This window comes from Heterodontus francisci, chromosome 29 (genome assembly GCF_036365525.1).
Source record: "Heterodontus francisci isolate sHetFra1 chromosome 29, sHetFra1.hap1, whole genome shotgun sequence".
NCBI lineage: Eukaryota > Metazoa > Chordata > Chondrichthyes > Heterodontiformes > Heterodontidae > Heterodontus > Heterodontus francisci.
This window is the reverse complement of record NC_090399.1, coordinates 23,391,161-23,407,335: the sequence shown is the minus strand read 5'-3', so window position 1 is coordinate 23,407,335 and position 16,175 is coordinate 23,391,161. Positions and strand designations below refer to the sequence as shown.

Here is a 16,175-nt window from a genome sequence, read left to right as displayed (position 1 = left end):
AGGGGCCTGGATAGAGTGGATGTGAAGGGCCTTTATACCTTAGCAGAGATATCAGCGAAGAGTAGGCATCGATTTAAAGTGATTGGTAGAAAGATTAAGGGGAGATGAGAAAAAATGTTTTCACCCAGAGGGTGGTGGGGTTCTGGAACTCACTGCCTGAAAGGGTAGTAGAGGCAGAAATCCTCAACTCAATTAATAGGTGTCTGGATATGTACCACAAGTGCTGTAACCTGCAGGGCTACAGACCAAATGCTGGAAGGTGGGATTAGACTGTGTGGCTCGTTTTTCAGCCAGCGCAGACACGATGAGCAAAGTGACCTCTTTCTGTGCCGTAAACATTCTATGATTTCAAAAATGAAAGTGATGCTTGATTGCACAATCTTTGATACTTTACTTTTCTATTCCCATATTTGACTGTTCTCACTTCCAAATTAGGATAAAGAAGGTCAAATTTAGACGGTTCAAGTGTTTGAACAACGTCAAGAACTTCCTGTTTGGAGCTCAGCAGATTTGATCACAAACTCCCCAATGATATAAACATTAGTTAGTGTGAGCGCTCGAGTTAGTTGTGTGTGGCTCTGATCACCAGCACAATGGCAGTGGATCAATTATTAAATCAACTAAAAGGCTTCTTTCTAAACAAGAAATCAGCCACATTCAAAGCCATTGAGAATGGTGTAGTGTTTCTAATCCTTTACGGATTGGAAGAGCTCATGGAAAGAAATATCCCATGTCCGTGTGTTCTGGTACAGAATTCTGTCTACGCTTTGCTATTCTTCCTTTTCCCTTCAGTGATATTGTTTTTGATCAGTCTACTGCTGCAATTTGATTCATATCAATGGCATTGGTGTAAGGAAAGCTGTAAGTGTTCGATTACTTGTACTTCCTTGCCCATCATTTTGTTCTGCAAAGCAGCGATTCCACCAGCATTATGGATCTTCATATTGTTTTTGGACGGTGATTACTATGCCTGTGCAGAGATGATGGAAGGTGGAAAAGCGAATAGGACGACATGTGCCGAGTTCAGCTGCCAAAAGCAACCCATTAATCTTTTAAGTGATCTGCATCGTCATTGCTATACATCACAGGTGAGTAGTATCTGTAAATGTTCATTTCAATGAGTAATTATAACAGGAAATATACATCATCAACTTCCATTTTCACAACATCTTTAATGCAGTAAATCATATCCAGGAATTTCCCAATTGGAGATCAGACCTGAGCTGGAGTTAAGGGTGGACTGGAGAGGAGCTGAAAATACTGCAGGTACTGTAGATGGTCAGAAGACCTGTAGTAACCGAGCGTAGGGGAGAGATGTAGGAACACTGAGGGGTTCCGTGTGGGGGAACAGATGGCTAAAAGCTCGAATATTGCTGGTAGAACAGAGGTAGAAAAAGACGCCATACGCCAGTGTTGGAACCGAGGAGGTTACAGAAGGAGGGACGGGTGAGTAATGTAGGGATTTGAAATTGGTGCACTGAGGGAGGATGGAGGATAAGGGGTGACAGGGAGTGGGAGTCAATGCAATGGGGGGACGTGGGTGGTAGTTATTGGTCAGCTGGAGCTTGTGGGACTTGGGATATCATCAAGGAAGACATTTGAAGAACGGAGTCTGGAGGTGACAGAGCCATGAGTGAGAGTTTCAGTGGTAGTGAGAGTGAGAAAGGGACGGAGCAGGATCGTGTTCCAGATGAGAAAGTAGGCAACTTGGAGCTGCGAGGTTTAAATTCAGCTCAGAGTTAAACAGGACACAGAGATTGAACAATATCAGATTGAACTGGAGTGAATATTAAGAAAGAGAAATCGAATTGGAGGAGAACTTTACTGTGTGTGATTTGCTGCAACAACTAAATAACAACAATGATATTGATTGGATTGAAACATTTTGGGATATCTTGAGAATGGTGAGGAGCTATATTAGTGCAAGTTTATTCATAGGTCAGGGAGTAAACAGCACAGACTGGACAGGATGGGTTTTGTCTCGCTAATTTTATGTCTCCTGGAGAGAGTTTGAGGAGGATGAGAAAGGAAAAACACATCGTGGTCACAGCAAATTAATGTTGGTCATGTTTTGACCAGTGGTGTTTCAATACTGTGAGCAGATCAGGTACCAGGCGGAAGGGATTGAGCAGGGAGTAATAAGCTGAATGGGCAGTGAACTTTGGATGGTGTGAAAAGGTTGGACATCGGACTGTAGTGGGAAAGGATGGAGGAGGTTAGAGATGCAGCATTCTTTGTCGAGGACGGAGGAAGTAGGGTTTGGAGGTGGGTCACTGGTTAGGGTTAGGGTTAGGATGCTGGAAATTGGGAATTCGTTGCACGTGGATATTCTGTTCATTCACCTACATACTGTCTCTTATACACTCTCAAAGGCTCCCATCCACATACACACACATTGTTACACACACATATTGTCCCACACAATCAGATCATTAAATTTCCAGAATGGAACAATTCTGTTAAAGGGTCGTTGTTTGTCATTTTCTTATCTCTCCAATCATATCTTAACAGCTCATCGGCAGCATTCTATTTTTCGTATTCCTAGTCTTCATAATATCCCTCCATTGTCTTCGTCATTGCACTTGCATGGAGAAATACTATTACAAGATTGAATATGATTCCATGCGTGGAGAAGAAGAAAACGAGCAGATTATGGAAAAACTGAAAACTGAAGCCGGTAAACAGGTTAAAACAAAGCCTGTCGGGAGGATCGAAGATTTGCTTAAAATCATTTTGCCTAACTATACGAGGCAACAAAATATTGATTCAGAAGGAAATGAGGTAAGTGTTATGGGAGATCAAACTACCAGCACGTTAAATGGTCATGACAAGCTGTGAACATGGAGCAAATGTGATGAATGCAGCTAAAATCAACCATCAAAAATGTTTTCCCATGTTGTGCCATTCTGAACTCCAGCACACGCAGGCAGGATCCAAAGCAGATCGACCGCACACATGAACCGAGTTCAGACCCCGCCTGCCGGCATTAGTCTGCGTCTGCGTGCGATGGGCGAAGTGAGCGGGGGTAATAAAAACAACAAATGCTGGAAATACTCAGCAGGTCTGGCAGCATCTGTGGAGAGAGAAGCAGAGTTAATGTTTCAGGTCCTTAACCCTTCATCAGAACTGGCAGATATTAAAAATGTAAAAGGTTATAAGCAAGTAAAGCGGGGGCGAGGCAAGAGATAACAAAGGAGAAGGTTAGATAGGACAAGGTCACAGAATAGCGAAAATAAAAGCAAAATACTGCCGATGCTGGAAATCTGCAATAAAAACAAGAAATGCTGGAACCACTCAGCAGGTCTGGCAGCATCTGTGAAAAGAGAAGGGACCCGACCGAAACGTTAACTCTGCTTCTCTTTTCACAGATGCTGCCAGACCTACTGAGTGGTTCCAGCATTTCTTGTTGTTATGTCACAGAATAGCTCACCAGAAGGTCGTGGAGCAAAGGCAAACAATATGTTAATGGTGTGTTGAAAGACAAAGCATTAGTACAGATAGGATGTTAATGGACTGAAAATTGAACAGCAGCAAGTACAAATATGAAAAAAAACAGTGGGTAAGCAAACTGAACAAACTAAGATGAAATAAAATAAAATAAACACAAAAAAATATATAAAAAGGAAAAAAATAACTGAAAATAAAAGTAAAATGGGGGGCTGTCATGCTCTGAAATTATTGAACTCAATGTTCAGTCCGGCAGGCTGTAGTGTGCCTAATCGATAAATGAGATGCTGTTCCTCGAGCTTGCTTTAATGTTCACTGCAACACTGCAGCAATCCCAGGACAGAGATGTGAGCATGAGAGCAGGGGGGAGTGTTGAAATGGCACGCAACCGGAAGCTAGGGGTCCTGCTTGTTGGACTGAGCGGAGGTGTTCCGCAATGCGGTCACCCAGTCTGTGTTTGGTCTCCCCAATGTAGAGGAGACCACGTTGTGAGCAGTGAATACAGTATACTACATTGAAAGAAGTACAAGTAAATTGCTGCTTCACCTGAAGGGAGTGTTTGGGGCCTGGGATAGTGAGGAGAAGAGGTAAATGGGCAGGTATTTCACCTCCTGCGATTGCAGGGGAAGGTGCCAGGGGAAGGGGATGAGGTGGTGGGGGTAATGCAGGAGTGGACCAGGGTGTCACAGAGGGAACGATCCCTTCAGAATACTGACGGGGAAGGGAGGGGAAGATGCGTTTGGTAGTGGCATCACGCTGGAGGTGGCAGAAATGGCAGAAGATGATCCTTTGGATATGGAGGCTGATGGGGTGGAAAGTGAGGAACCCTGTCACGGTTCTGGGAGGGAGGGGAAGGAGTGAGAGCAGAGGTGCGGGAAATGTGCCGGACACAGTTGAGGGCCCTGTCAACCACAGTGGGGGGAATCCTCGGTTGAGGAAAAAAGAAGACATATCAGAAGCACCGTCATGGAAGGTAGCATCATCAGAGCAGATGCGTCAGAGATGGAGAAACTGGGAGAATGGAATGGAGTCCTTACAGGAGGCAGGGTGTGAAGACGTGTAGTCGAGGTAGCTGTGGGAGTTGGTGGGCATATAATGGATATTAGTAGACAGCCTATCCCCAGAGATGGAGATAGAGAAATCGAGGAAGGGAAAGAAAGTGTCGGTGATGGACCATGTAAAGGTGAGAGAAGGGTGGAAATTAGAAGCAAAGTTGATAAAGTTTTCCAGTTCGGGGCGGGAGCATGAAACAACAATGTACTGGAAAAAGAGTTGGGGGAGGGGGCCTGAGTAGGACTGGAACTGGGCGGCATAGTGGCGCAGTGGCTAGCCCCACAGCCTCACAGCTCCAGCGACCCAAGTTCAGTTCTGGGTACTGCCTGTGCGGAGTTTGCAAGTTCTCCCTGTGACCGTGTGGGTTTCCACCGGGTGCTCCAGTTTCCTCCCACAGCCAAAGACTTGCAGGTTAATAGGTAAATTGGCCATTGTTAATTGCCCCTAGTGTAGATAGATGGTAGGAGAATTGAGGGAAGGTGGGGATGTGGTAGGGAATATGGGATTAATGTAGGATTAGTATACATGGGTGGTTGATGGTCAGCACAGACTCGGTGGGCTGAAGGGCCTCTTTCAGTGCTGTATCTCTCTATGACTCTAAGGAATGTTTGACATATACCACAAACAAACACGCATAACTAGGACCCATGCGGGTACCCATAGCAACACCTTTTACTTGAAGGAAATGAGTGGAGTTGAAAGAGAAGTTGTTCAATGTGAGAACAAGTTCAGCCAGGCGGAGGAGGGTGGTGGTGGATGGGGACTGGTTGGGCCTCTGTTCAAGGAAGAAGCGGAGAGCCCTCAAACCGTCCTGGTGGGGGATGGAGGTGTAGAGCGATTGGACGTCCATAGTGAAGAGGAGGCGGTTGGGGCCAGGAAACTGGAAATTGTCAAAATGATGTCGGGCATCAGAAGAGTCACGGATGTAGGTGGGAAGAGACTGGACCAGGGGAGAAAAAATAGAGTCAAGATAGGAAGAAATAAGTTCAGTGGGGCAGGAACAGGCTGACACAATGGGTCTGCGGCACAGTCCTGTTTGTGGATCTTGGGAAGGAGGTAGAAGCGGGCTGTCAGGGGTTGTGTGACTGAGGTTGGAAGCTGTAGAGGGAAGATCTCCAGAGGAGATGAGGTCAGTGACAGTCCCCCTCCCCCATCTCTTTTTCTAGTACATTGATGACTGTATCGGTGCCATTTCCTGCTCCCACCCCAAACTGGAAAACTTTATCAACTTTGCTTCTAATTTCCACCCTTCTCTCACCTTTACACGGTCCATTTCTGACACTTCCCTCCGACACACACTCGTGGCGTTGTTGGCAAACGTGTTCATCCAGACTTTATGCATCGCTGTGGATGGATTTTTACAATCATGAATATCACTGGTCCGAAAATCAGGAATTTGAGATGTGGAATTTTTCATATGTGCTCCCAACCTGTGCCGGGAAAACTGAAGCAGGAAAATCCTGGCCATTGAATTGTAACCCTCTGAATGAAATAAGAACATAAGAAATTGGAGCAGGAGTAGGCCATTCAGCCCCTCAAGCCTGCCCCACCATTCAATAAGATCATGGCTGATCTGTCCCAGGCCTCAACTCCTCTTTCGGGCCTGCTCCGCATAACCCTCGACTCCCCGAGATTTCAAAAATAAATCTACCTCCTCCTTAAATACATTTACTGACCTAGCCTCCACAACTCTCTGAGGTAGAGAATTCCAGAGATTCACCAGCCTCTGAGAGAAGAAATTCCTTCGCATCTCAGTTTTAAATGTGTGATCCCTTATTCTGTAACTATGTCCCCTAGTTTGAGATTCCCCCACAAGTGGAAACATCTTCTCAACATCTACCCTGTCAAGCCCCCTTAGAATCTTATATGTTTCAATAAAATCACCTCTCATTCTTCTAAACTCCAGTGAATAAAGTCTAACCTCTCGAGCCATTCTTGTTAAGATAACCCCTTCATCCCAGGAATCAGCCTAGTGAACCTTTTCTGAACTGCCTCCAATGCTAGTAAATTCGGGAACCAAAACTGTACACAGTACTCCAGGTGTGGCCTCACCAACACCCTGTACAGTTGTAACAAGACTTGTAAATTTTTTAACTCTAATCCCCTAGCAATGAAGGCCAAAATTCCATTTGTGTTCCTAATTTCTTGCTGCACCTGGTTGCTAACTTTTTGTGTTTCCTGTACAAGAACACCCAGATCCCTCTGTACTGCAGTATTTGTAGTCTTTCTCCATCTAAATAATAATCTGCCTTTTTATTCTTCCTACCAAATTGGATGACCTCACACTTTCCCACATTGAATACCATCTGCCAAGTTTTTGCCCACTCACCGAACCTATCTATATCCCTTTGCAGATTCTTTGTGTCCTCATCACAAAATGCCTTCCCACCTATTTTTGTATTGTCAGCAAATTTAGATACACTACACTCTGTCCCTTTCTCCAAGTCATTGATATAGATGGTAAATAGTTGAGGCCCCAGGACCGATCCTTGTGGCGCCCCACTAGTTACAGCTTTCCAACCTGAAAAAGACCCATTAATCCCGACTCTCTGACTTCTGTGCATTAGCCAATCGACAATCCATGCCAACACATTACCCCCAATACCCTGAGCTCTTATTTTGTGCAATCACCTTTTACGTGACACCTTATCGAACACCTTCTGAAAATCTGGGGTAGCCCAAGTATGTCCACCAGCTACTGATGGAATGTGACACTCACAAGCAGTGGGCTGCTGCTCTCTCAAACCCACCACAAGGCAACATCAATGTCTTAGTTTAACAGTATCCTGTCATCTCTATAGATTGAGAGTTATTTGGTGAAAGGGTGAAAATGGGTGCCGTGCTAGAAGGCAGGTCTGTTCGAAAGGTCTGAATTTAGCAGACCATTTTAGTTCTAATTGCTGATTACCATAATTTGACTTTGCCTGGAGATGCTATAACAGACACTTGCAGATTTAGAACTCATGCTGATTAGAAGCAATTTATATGGAGCAGTATTTATGTGCTCCACTCACTCACTTCTACTGAAGGTGTAGAGTGTGCTGGCTGACACAGCAGCATGTTTCAGGATGGCTCAGGGACTGAATAAGAGGGTGCCCAGCTTCTTAGATGTGACACTGAACATCCTGGTGGAAAAGGTCCTTAGAACGACAGGTATCCTGTACCTGCAGGAGAGAGGAGTTCATCTCACCCTCATGCCTCTCCTGCCCCTTTCTCCTGCAACAGCTGGTGCTGCTCTGCCTGGCCACATTTCCTCCTGCAGACCACGGGAGACTCCTAGCAAGATGTTGATGACCAAGCACGGCCTTTTTTCATTAAAACCCCAGTAGGGCAGCACTACACCATGAGCTCCTACTCTGTGCAATAACCTTCAACCTTTTATGTGGCACCTTGTCAAATGCCTTCCAAAAATCCAAGTACAGTACATCAGCTGGCTCCCCTTTATACACAGTGCATGTTACTCTTTCACTCTTCAAACATCCTGCAGCATGTGAACAATAAAAGGTGATATACCTTTAATAGCACTCAACATCCACAGCAATGACTTGTTTCCCCACCACCCCCCCCCCCCCCCCCAACCCCTGCCCCCCCCCCCCATCGTTTGGTCATTGAGAGAGGGCATAAGGTCAACCACTTTCCATCAAAATGACATAGATGATGGGACTGAAGGTATGGTTGCTAAATTTGCTGATGACACAAAGATAGGTAGGAAAGTAACTTTTGAAGAGGACATAAGGAGGCTACAAATGGATAATGATAGGTAAGTGAGTGGACAAAGACCTGGCAAATGGAGTATAATGTGGGAAAGTGGGAAATTGTCCACTTTGACAGGAAGAATAAAAAAGAAGCATATTATCTAAATGGTGAGAGATTGCAGAGCTCTGAGATTCAGAGGGATCTGGGTGTACTAGAAATTAAGAATTAGGAAATCAAATGTAGGAATCTTTGGGTTGCTCCCACTGCCACGATGAATGGTTGGAGTAATGGAGCAGAAGGGAGGGCTTCAGATTCAGGGGGCATTGGGTCTAGTTCTGCTGCAGGAGGGGCCTGTTCAAGGTGGATGAGTTACACGTCAGCAGATGTGGGAACACCGTCGTCATGGGTGTATAATTTAGACCACCAAACAGTGGGAAGGAGACAGAGGAGAAAGTTTGCTGGCTAATTGTTCCTCTCATGTTACTCCACTCACTGTTAGTGAGGCTCCATGTCAGAATGGGCCTTCACAAAATCATTCCTCGTGGCTCTCTTATTCACACATCACTTGTACAATCATTCTCATTCTTTCAGGTTGCAGTCTCTCTTTTCCACAGTAATAACGTCATCTTGCAGTTTGATAGCAACCTAGAAGTGCAGAAAGCGTCCGATCACTCCTTTCGGTAGGATGAGAGCAGCGTAAAATGGAAATCGTATAGGGGAAGGGCTTGAGGATGTTTTTCAAAGCGGAGGGGGAGGTGACAGGGTGAAGATTGCTAGACCGGGAGTTCCACTGGGCTTCATGCCATGCTTTTTCAATCAGTGGCACAGTATTGCAGGATAATAGTAATCTATCAACACAAAGTATACTGGCCCAGGACATATATTCCTGCATCTCCAATGTTCCAGCACCTGCTGCCTGTTTCACATGATAGCTAGAAGCAGGATATCACTAGGTTTGCATGGTATAGATTGTTAAATCTCAAGCTCTTTGGTATGACTTTGCTTTTCCAACAGACAGACTCTGCTGAAGCTGATGATTTTTTTACCGCAGGGTACGGTTTCCAAAACAAGACATCAGTGTGAATCGCAATCGGAGAGAGAAGAGATGATTCAAATGGAAGTCAAATGACCAAAAGGGAAGGCCCCAGAAATGAAATGGTAAATCAGCATAATTTATTGAATGTTAATAATTGTAATTGTAATTTCATTCATTTAATGCAGGAGCTGAGTTGTATCATGATATAAAATTCAAGGGTGAGTGTATCCCTTCCATCACCTCTGAGATGGGGGTGTGCAATTTCAAAATGGACACTTGTGCCATGAGTACTATAATATTTGATGTACCCTTAATTCATACATTTACCCATTTATAGGTACGATACTCTGAAATCATACATTTACCCTATTATAGAAAATATACCCTTAAATCATACGCTCACCCCGTTATACAAAATATGTACTTAAATTTCACACTGCCTGCTTATAGAACTTGCCATCTTCCATGCGGCTCACATGGCCAAGCCATCTCAAGGCATTTGTAACCACAATGAACTTTCAAGTTTAGCATGTCGAGTTTTGGGGGAGTCTTAAGTTCCGGACATAAGACTCACTCATATAACATCGGCAGTTTTGATTTTTAAATATTTATTGCAGTGAATTGGAATTTGGAATCATCTTTGTTTTATAAAAAAATCCTTGGATTAGAAACCTCTTACAAAAGATGCTAAAAGTTTGGAAACAATTGGAGTTTAATCTAAAATGCTGTCTTTCCTGATGGAGATGGTTTCCTTTGAAGTTGATAATGTTACTAAAGATTTTGTTGTTTGAAAATCCTAAGGATACCAAAAAACATTTAAATGGAGTTTAGTTCTTTTCGATAAAAAAGGGTTACGTAAAGCGACGCAGCGGAGAATGCTTTGCTCCGCCCCCTTGGAGACAAGCAAGAAATTAACCTTGCTGCAACTATCTTTATCAATGAGACAAAGTGCTTGAGAAGGAGAAATAGTTGCAAGCACTTCTGTCTTTACTAAAAAAAATGCAATATCACCAAGTCTGGGCATAAGAAATTGGAATCGATAAACAAAATTAAATTGATATGAGTGGTTAATTAAAGCATTCAAAGGGAAATTTACTGTTATTTGAATTTGGAATAATCTGAGATGTCGAAAATCCAGTTTAATTTGACAAGTTATTTAAGGAATTAAAATGTCATCAAAGGTTAAAAAAAAACCACATACAATATACACTAATGTCTGGAATCAAACGGAAATGTTTGATTTCTGTTTTAAGGAATTATGAATATTAATTGTAAAGGTTCTCCAGGGCTCAAAATGAAATAGAATTATAATTAATGGGAATTGGCAATCAGATCTGGCTGATGCAGGCGCTAATAAAGGAATTCTGGGGATAAACAAATAGTGAAATAAACAGCTAATTTCCAAGAAGCCTCGAATTTTCCAGTGAAAGTCAGGGAAGTGTAGATAAGACTAGCAATTGATAGTTTTCTCTTGGAGATATGAGTTTTTAAGAGAGTTACATTTGAAAGTCTGGCCATAACCTGAGACATCAGGACCCTGCAGGGGGAGGTAAGCAAAGATCTCAGATAGACACCACCAGCGCCCCCCTTTCCCCACCGCTGATATTTGATCTTTTGATAAGATCACCTGAGAGTTCAGAATATGTGGCATGACAGTGGAATACCAGTGTAAGTGTGCAGATGTGATTTGTTACATGGAGAGCAACTGAACTAATGATAGGAAGGGTGATGAGACTGCCAAGGTATGTCGTAGCAGGTAGTGAGGAAGTAGGACCCACGAGAGAAAGGGTTAAAAGATTTGTGAAGGAGCTGTGCAGACAACTGCATGAGCTGAGGCAGGAGATTCTATAGACACAGACATGAAAGAGGAACAGACAAAGGTGCCTGTTGTGGGAGACAAAGTAATGGTAAAGGGAAGGGCCGATGGAAATACATGGTCCCAACTGAAAAAATATAATCAAGGGAATAATGGTAGTATTGATAGGCATTTGGATTATTATTAGATGGGTTACTAACTGGGCAAGGATTGTGGGGAACGAAACCCGAGCACAACGGGACCATATAGATAATTTCGAAAGAGTAGAGATGATAAGAATATAAATTAACTCCTGGATTCCCCAGGACATGTTCGGTCTCCACAGGTAGACATGTATCCCTCATTAGGGGATACTCACAACATGGACAAGTACTAACACCTGGTGACCACCAGGGCAGTGTGTTTCAATTACAAATATAATCACTAGTGGCGAATGGGAAAGAACCGGACTGCAGTGGCTGTGGGGCCTGATGCTAATATCCGGAGAGGAAGAACAAAGACCCGGTAATGGATGCACAACGGATTAATGAAAGGAGTATTAATATGGACTATATGAACTATGGGGCATTGCACAACATGTTGGATGGGAAGTGTATAATGGCGAGTAAACCTTTTGAATGCATGGCTTACAGTGAATCCAGGCAAAGATGCAGTATGTGTAAGGTGCTCCACAGATGACCATGCTAACTGCGTGACCAGACAGAAAGGGGAAGGGGGAACTGAGAGCTGAGTCTTTGGAATTGTTTGTGCCCCTCCCATTGGGCAACAGATGATAAGGAAAGTTGAAAGGAACATGGATGTGTGTGGGTACATCAAGCCCAGGGGAAGCGTTGTATAATAATGTTAAACATGAGATTGTGCCTGTGTTGATCAATGTCTCAGGTATCCGGATGCCAGAGTATTGTTCAGAACAAGCTAAGAATATGTATAGTATGTTAGCCACTGTAATAGTGTGACAAGCTGCTGACGCCACAGGGGCCATAAGGATAAGGGGGCGTAACCCATTTCATAGATACAAGAGAAAAAAAATATTAAATGATGAAGTAACAGGGATCAATACTGGGACTTCTTTAATCAATTCTTTACATACACAAGCGGTAAACGAGAATGTGGAACGACTCTGGAGGGTTATAAGGGAGCTCATAATTCAAGCGGAGGGGGCCCAATCAAACAGGTCTGGGGCAGAGAACAATGGAAATACAATTAGATGGAATAGCAGTGCTGGAGGCCCATGCCAAGACTATTAATCACTTTGGATGCCGTACCCGGCAAGGACAATTGTGCCACACTTATGGGCTGTGGATGGTGGAATAAATGAGACACAACCTCGATCAGCTCCAAAGGGGGGAGGTACCAGATTGGATTGACAGGGCGATACCTCCCTCCGATATTATCTGACAGAGATTTTGGAAGGTCGGGGTACCAGGGAAATGGAAAGTACTGTGTTTCCACCATCGAAACATCATACTGCTATGGAAGTTGATGCTGTCCCATACCATACCCAGACTTCTGTTTTACCCCTCAATAACCAGTCACTATAGGACTAGCCTGGATAGTTTATATCCAACAGTGGGGACTGGAAGCCGTTAATGCAGCTGATCAGCTCCATGATCACCTCCAGCATTATAAAGAGTCAGAGCAAGCCCCAATCCCACACATAGATGAGAAATTGAGCGGATTACGGGACAAAGAAGGTCACTCAATGAAGCTTTACCATCAGTTAAAAAGAAAGTTAAAGGTTCTCAAGGAAAATAATTAACAGGAACTTCAAAGTACAAGCTGGCAGGGAAGAGTTTGGTATTGGGGGATGAACGTCAATATTCACCCTTGAATCAGGATAATATCACACGTATTGGTGGGAGTGCAATTGGTACTGGCTCCCACTGGGGTAATATTGGCTTGTAGATCATGCGGACAATATACTAAGCGAAAGAAAGCAAAGGCTTTGGTAAAGGAACAACACAGGAGGTTAACCTCAAAGGGACATGATCATTTGGGTCATATTGATTTGATTTAAGTGACCGGGATTCCTGAAATCATGTGACTGGCCAGCACGTAGAGGCAGGGAATACCGGACAGGGTTAAAACGGGGATAATAAAGTAGGTATGTCGGTTAACAGGACTAGGGGTAGTCCTTTACCGAAAGGGGGGATTGTAGAAGGAAACAATTGTGGCCGATGCAGCTAAATAAATACATATATATATATATATATATATATATATGAAAGTATAGCCACATATTGTTACAAAATGGAGTATTTACCCAAGGCATTGTGGGACAAGTTAGTTACCTTGCAGCCTTGAGCATGGTACTGCTTAGCACAGGCAATTAGCCTGACCAAGGAGGGCCCCTCATATCAGTGTATAAGACAGCTGCTTTGTGTAACTGCAGACTGCACGAAGCAATCAGGAATGCAAGCTTGATAAAGGTAAAAGGATTCATTGTGAAGACTCAAGGATAGTTGATAAGGGGGCCTGGGAAACATCACAAGATGATCAGGGGGCTTGCTATGAGCTGATCACGTAGCCACATGATGCCTAATGAGTAATCTAATTGGTAATATGTGTAATGTATGTAATCAGTAACCGTTATGATTGGATCATGTCCAGCCAGGATGGGCTGAGTAACTGTTTGAAAAATGTATAAGTATGAATGATTTTCCTTTGTTCGGTGGAGAGGCATCTGGACAGACCAGTGACCTGCTCCCCACTGGCGTAATAAACTGTTTGACATTGGAGCAGACCTGAGTGTCGAGTGATTCTTCTCGATTCATTCCCGCTAACAATCTCAAAGCTGTTTGAGGGACCTTGCTGTGTACAGTCTAGCAGTCACATTTGCTCACATTACAACTATGCCTGCACTTCAGTAATACTTCATCAGTTGTGAAGCGCTTTGGGAGTCTTGAGGTCATGAAAGGTATAGTTTAAATTCAAGTTCTATCTTTTTCCTGAAGGGTGCATTCTGTTCTTTAATCTGGGGTAAGCCAGCTGGATCCTAAAGTTCTTTTCTGCTCCCGCACATTCCTACTCGATCGACTTTTAAAATTGTGTACACACAACTCCCCCTCTAAAATGTTAACGTTTCTGGTCAAAGACCTTCCATCAGAAGTGGATGATGCTAGACATTTGGAGCATTTAAACAAACACAGTGAACCCATATTTACAAGGTTAACAGACCTTTTACCATTTTAACAGGTCTGAGCCTCACCAGTGAGACTGCCTTAATGGGGCAGACATGTGATAAAAGGACACAGTTTCCAGAATGGGCTAGGTGTGTAAATTAATAATACATTTTTCATAACGGTGTAGACATGTGATCTAAAGGTACATTTTCTATAATGGTGCAGTCAAGCAATTTGAATATACATATTTATTATAGTGCATACAGATGATTTATCATACATTTTCTATGCTGGTGCATACTGCTGATTTTAAGGACACTGGAAATCTGAAGCAAAAACAGAAAATACTGGAAATACTGAGCTGGCAGGATCTGTTGAGAGAAACAGAGTTTATCATTCAGGTTGATGACCTTGCATCAGAAACCAAAAAAGTTAGCAATGTAGCAGTTTTTGAGCACGGAGGCAGGGAAAGGAAGAGGGGTGAAAAGAACAAAAAGGGAGATTGATTCTGATGAAAATTCTAATACTAGCTTATCTCCAGAAATTAAGGTGGAGAAGTCAAGGAAGGGAAGGGATAAGGACATTAGTGAGAAAGGATCTGGCCTCAGAAGATCATGAAGTAGAATCAATATGGGTGGAAATTCGGAATAACAAGGATCAGAAAACACTGTGGGAGTGGTTTATCAACCCCTAACAGTAGTTATATCATTGCTAGAGCATTAAGCAAGAAATTATTGAGCTTGTAACAAAGGCAATGTATTAATTGTGGGGGACTTTAATCTTCATATAAACTGGGACAATGAAATTGGCAAGAGTGGTCTAGAAGATGAGTTTGTAGGAACATTCAGGACAGATTCTTGGAGCAATACATTGTGTAACCAACTAGTGATCAAGCTATCTTAGATATAACATTTTGTAATGAAGCAGGGTTAATTAATTAATTTCCACTGGGAAATAGTGATCATAATACCATTGAATTCCATGTTAATTTTGAAAGTGACATACTCCAATCACAAGCAAGAATCTTAAACTTAAACAAAGCCAATTATGTAGGTATGAGGGGAGAACTGACTAAGGTAAATTGGATAAATAGACTGAAAGGTATCGCAGTAAAATGAACAATGGGAAAACCTTAAAGAAACAATCAAAATGTTAAACAAAAATACATTCATTGAGAAATAAAAACTCAGTAAGAAAGACCCATCCATGGCTCACTCAAGGAGTTAAATATAGTATTAGATTGAAAGAAGAGGCTTACAATATAGCAAAATAGATGAGCAAGTCTGAGGATTGCGAATATTTTAGAAACCAGCAAAGGGCCATCAAAAAGTTCATAAAAAAGGAAAAGGTAGAATATGAGAGTAAACTAGCCAGTAATATAAAAAGAGATTGTAAGAAGCAGACACAAGAGAAATTATCATGGGTAATGCAGAAATGGCAGAGGCATTGAACAAATATCTTGTGTCTTCATTTTGTGTCTTCACAATAGAAGACACAAGTTTCACGCCAGAATGGAGGTTAACCTCGGGGCTAAAATCAGTGAGGAAATTAAGGAAATTGGTATCAGCAGAGAAAAGGTATTGGAGAAACTTAAGGAACTAAAATCTGACAAATCACTAGGACTTGATGGTCTACACCCTGCGGTTCGAAAAGAGATAGCTGCAGAGATAGTTAATGCGCTAGCTATGATTTTTCACCATTTTTTAGATTCGGCAACGGTCCCATCAGATTGGAATTTGGCAAATGTTACACCGCTTTTCACGAAAGGAAGGAGAGAGAAAACAGTGAACTGCAGGCCAGTTAGCTTAACATCAGTCGTTGGCAAGATGCTGGAATCTGTTATTAAGGAAGTCTTAACAATGCACCTGGAGAAATATTATTAAAACACGTCAACATGGTTTTACTAAAGGAAAATTCTGTTTGACAAATTTATTAGAGCTTTTTGAGGATGTAACGAGTAGGGTGGATAAAGGGGAACCAGTAGATGTAGTATACCTGGATTTCC

General features: G+C 42.8%; 1 protein-coding gene across 2 annotated transcripts; it reads left to right on the top strand.

Annotated features, from left to right (window-relative positions):
* Positions 1–553: 553 nt before the first annotated feature.
* LOC137346195 (calcium homeostasis modulator protein 2-like) lies at positions 554–13,782 on the top strand. Of its 2 annotated transcripts, none has more exons than XM_068009595.1 (3): positions 554–1,088; positions 2,512–2,781; positions 9,248–13,782. In XM_068009595.1, the coding sequence occupies exons 1-3, from the start codon at positions 594–596 to the stop codon at positions 9,323–9,325; spliced, it is 843 nt and encodes a 280-aa protein (XP_067865696.1). In that variant the 5' UTR covers positions 554–593; the 3' UTR covers positions 9,326–13,782. The 2 variants fall into 2 exon arrangements, with proteins under 2 accessions (XP_067865696.1, XP_067865697.1); XM_068009596.1 differs by having other exon boundaries at positions 9,211–13,782.
* The last annotated feature ends 2,393 nt before the right edge of the window (positions 13,783–16,175 follow it).

Coding starts and splice junctions, on each gene's coding strand:
- LOC137346195 (XM_068009595.1), top strand. CDS start 594: ATGGCAGTGGATCAATTATTAAATCAACTAAAAGGCTTCTTTCTAAAC. Junction 1,089..2,511: donor GTCATTGCTATACATCACAG/GTGAGTAGTATC, acceptor ATATCTTAACAG/CTCATCGGCAGCATTCTATT. Junction 2,782..9,247: donor TTGATTCAGAAGGAAATGAG/GTAAGTGTTATG, acceptor TTTTTACCGCAG/GGTACGGTTTCCAAAACAAG.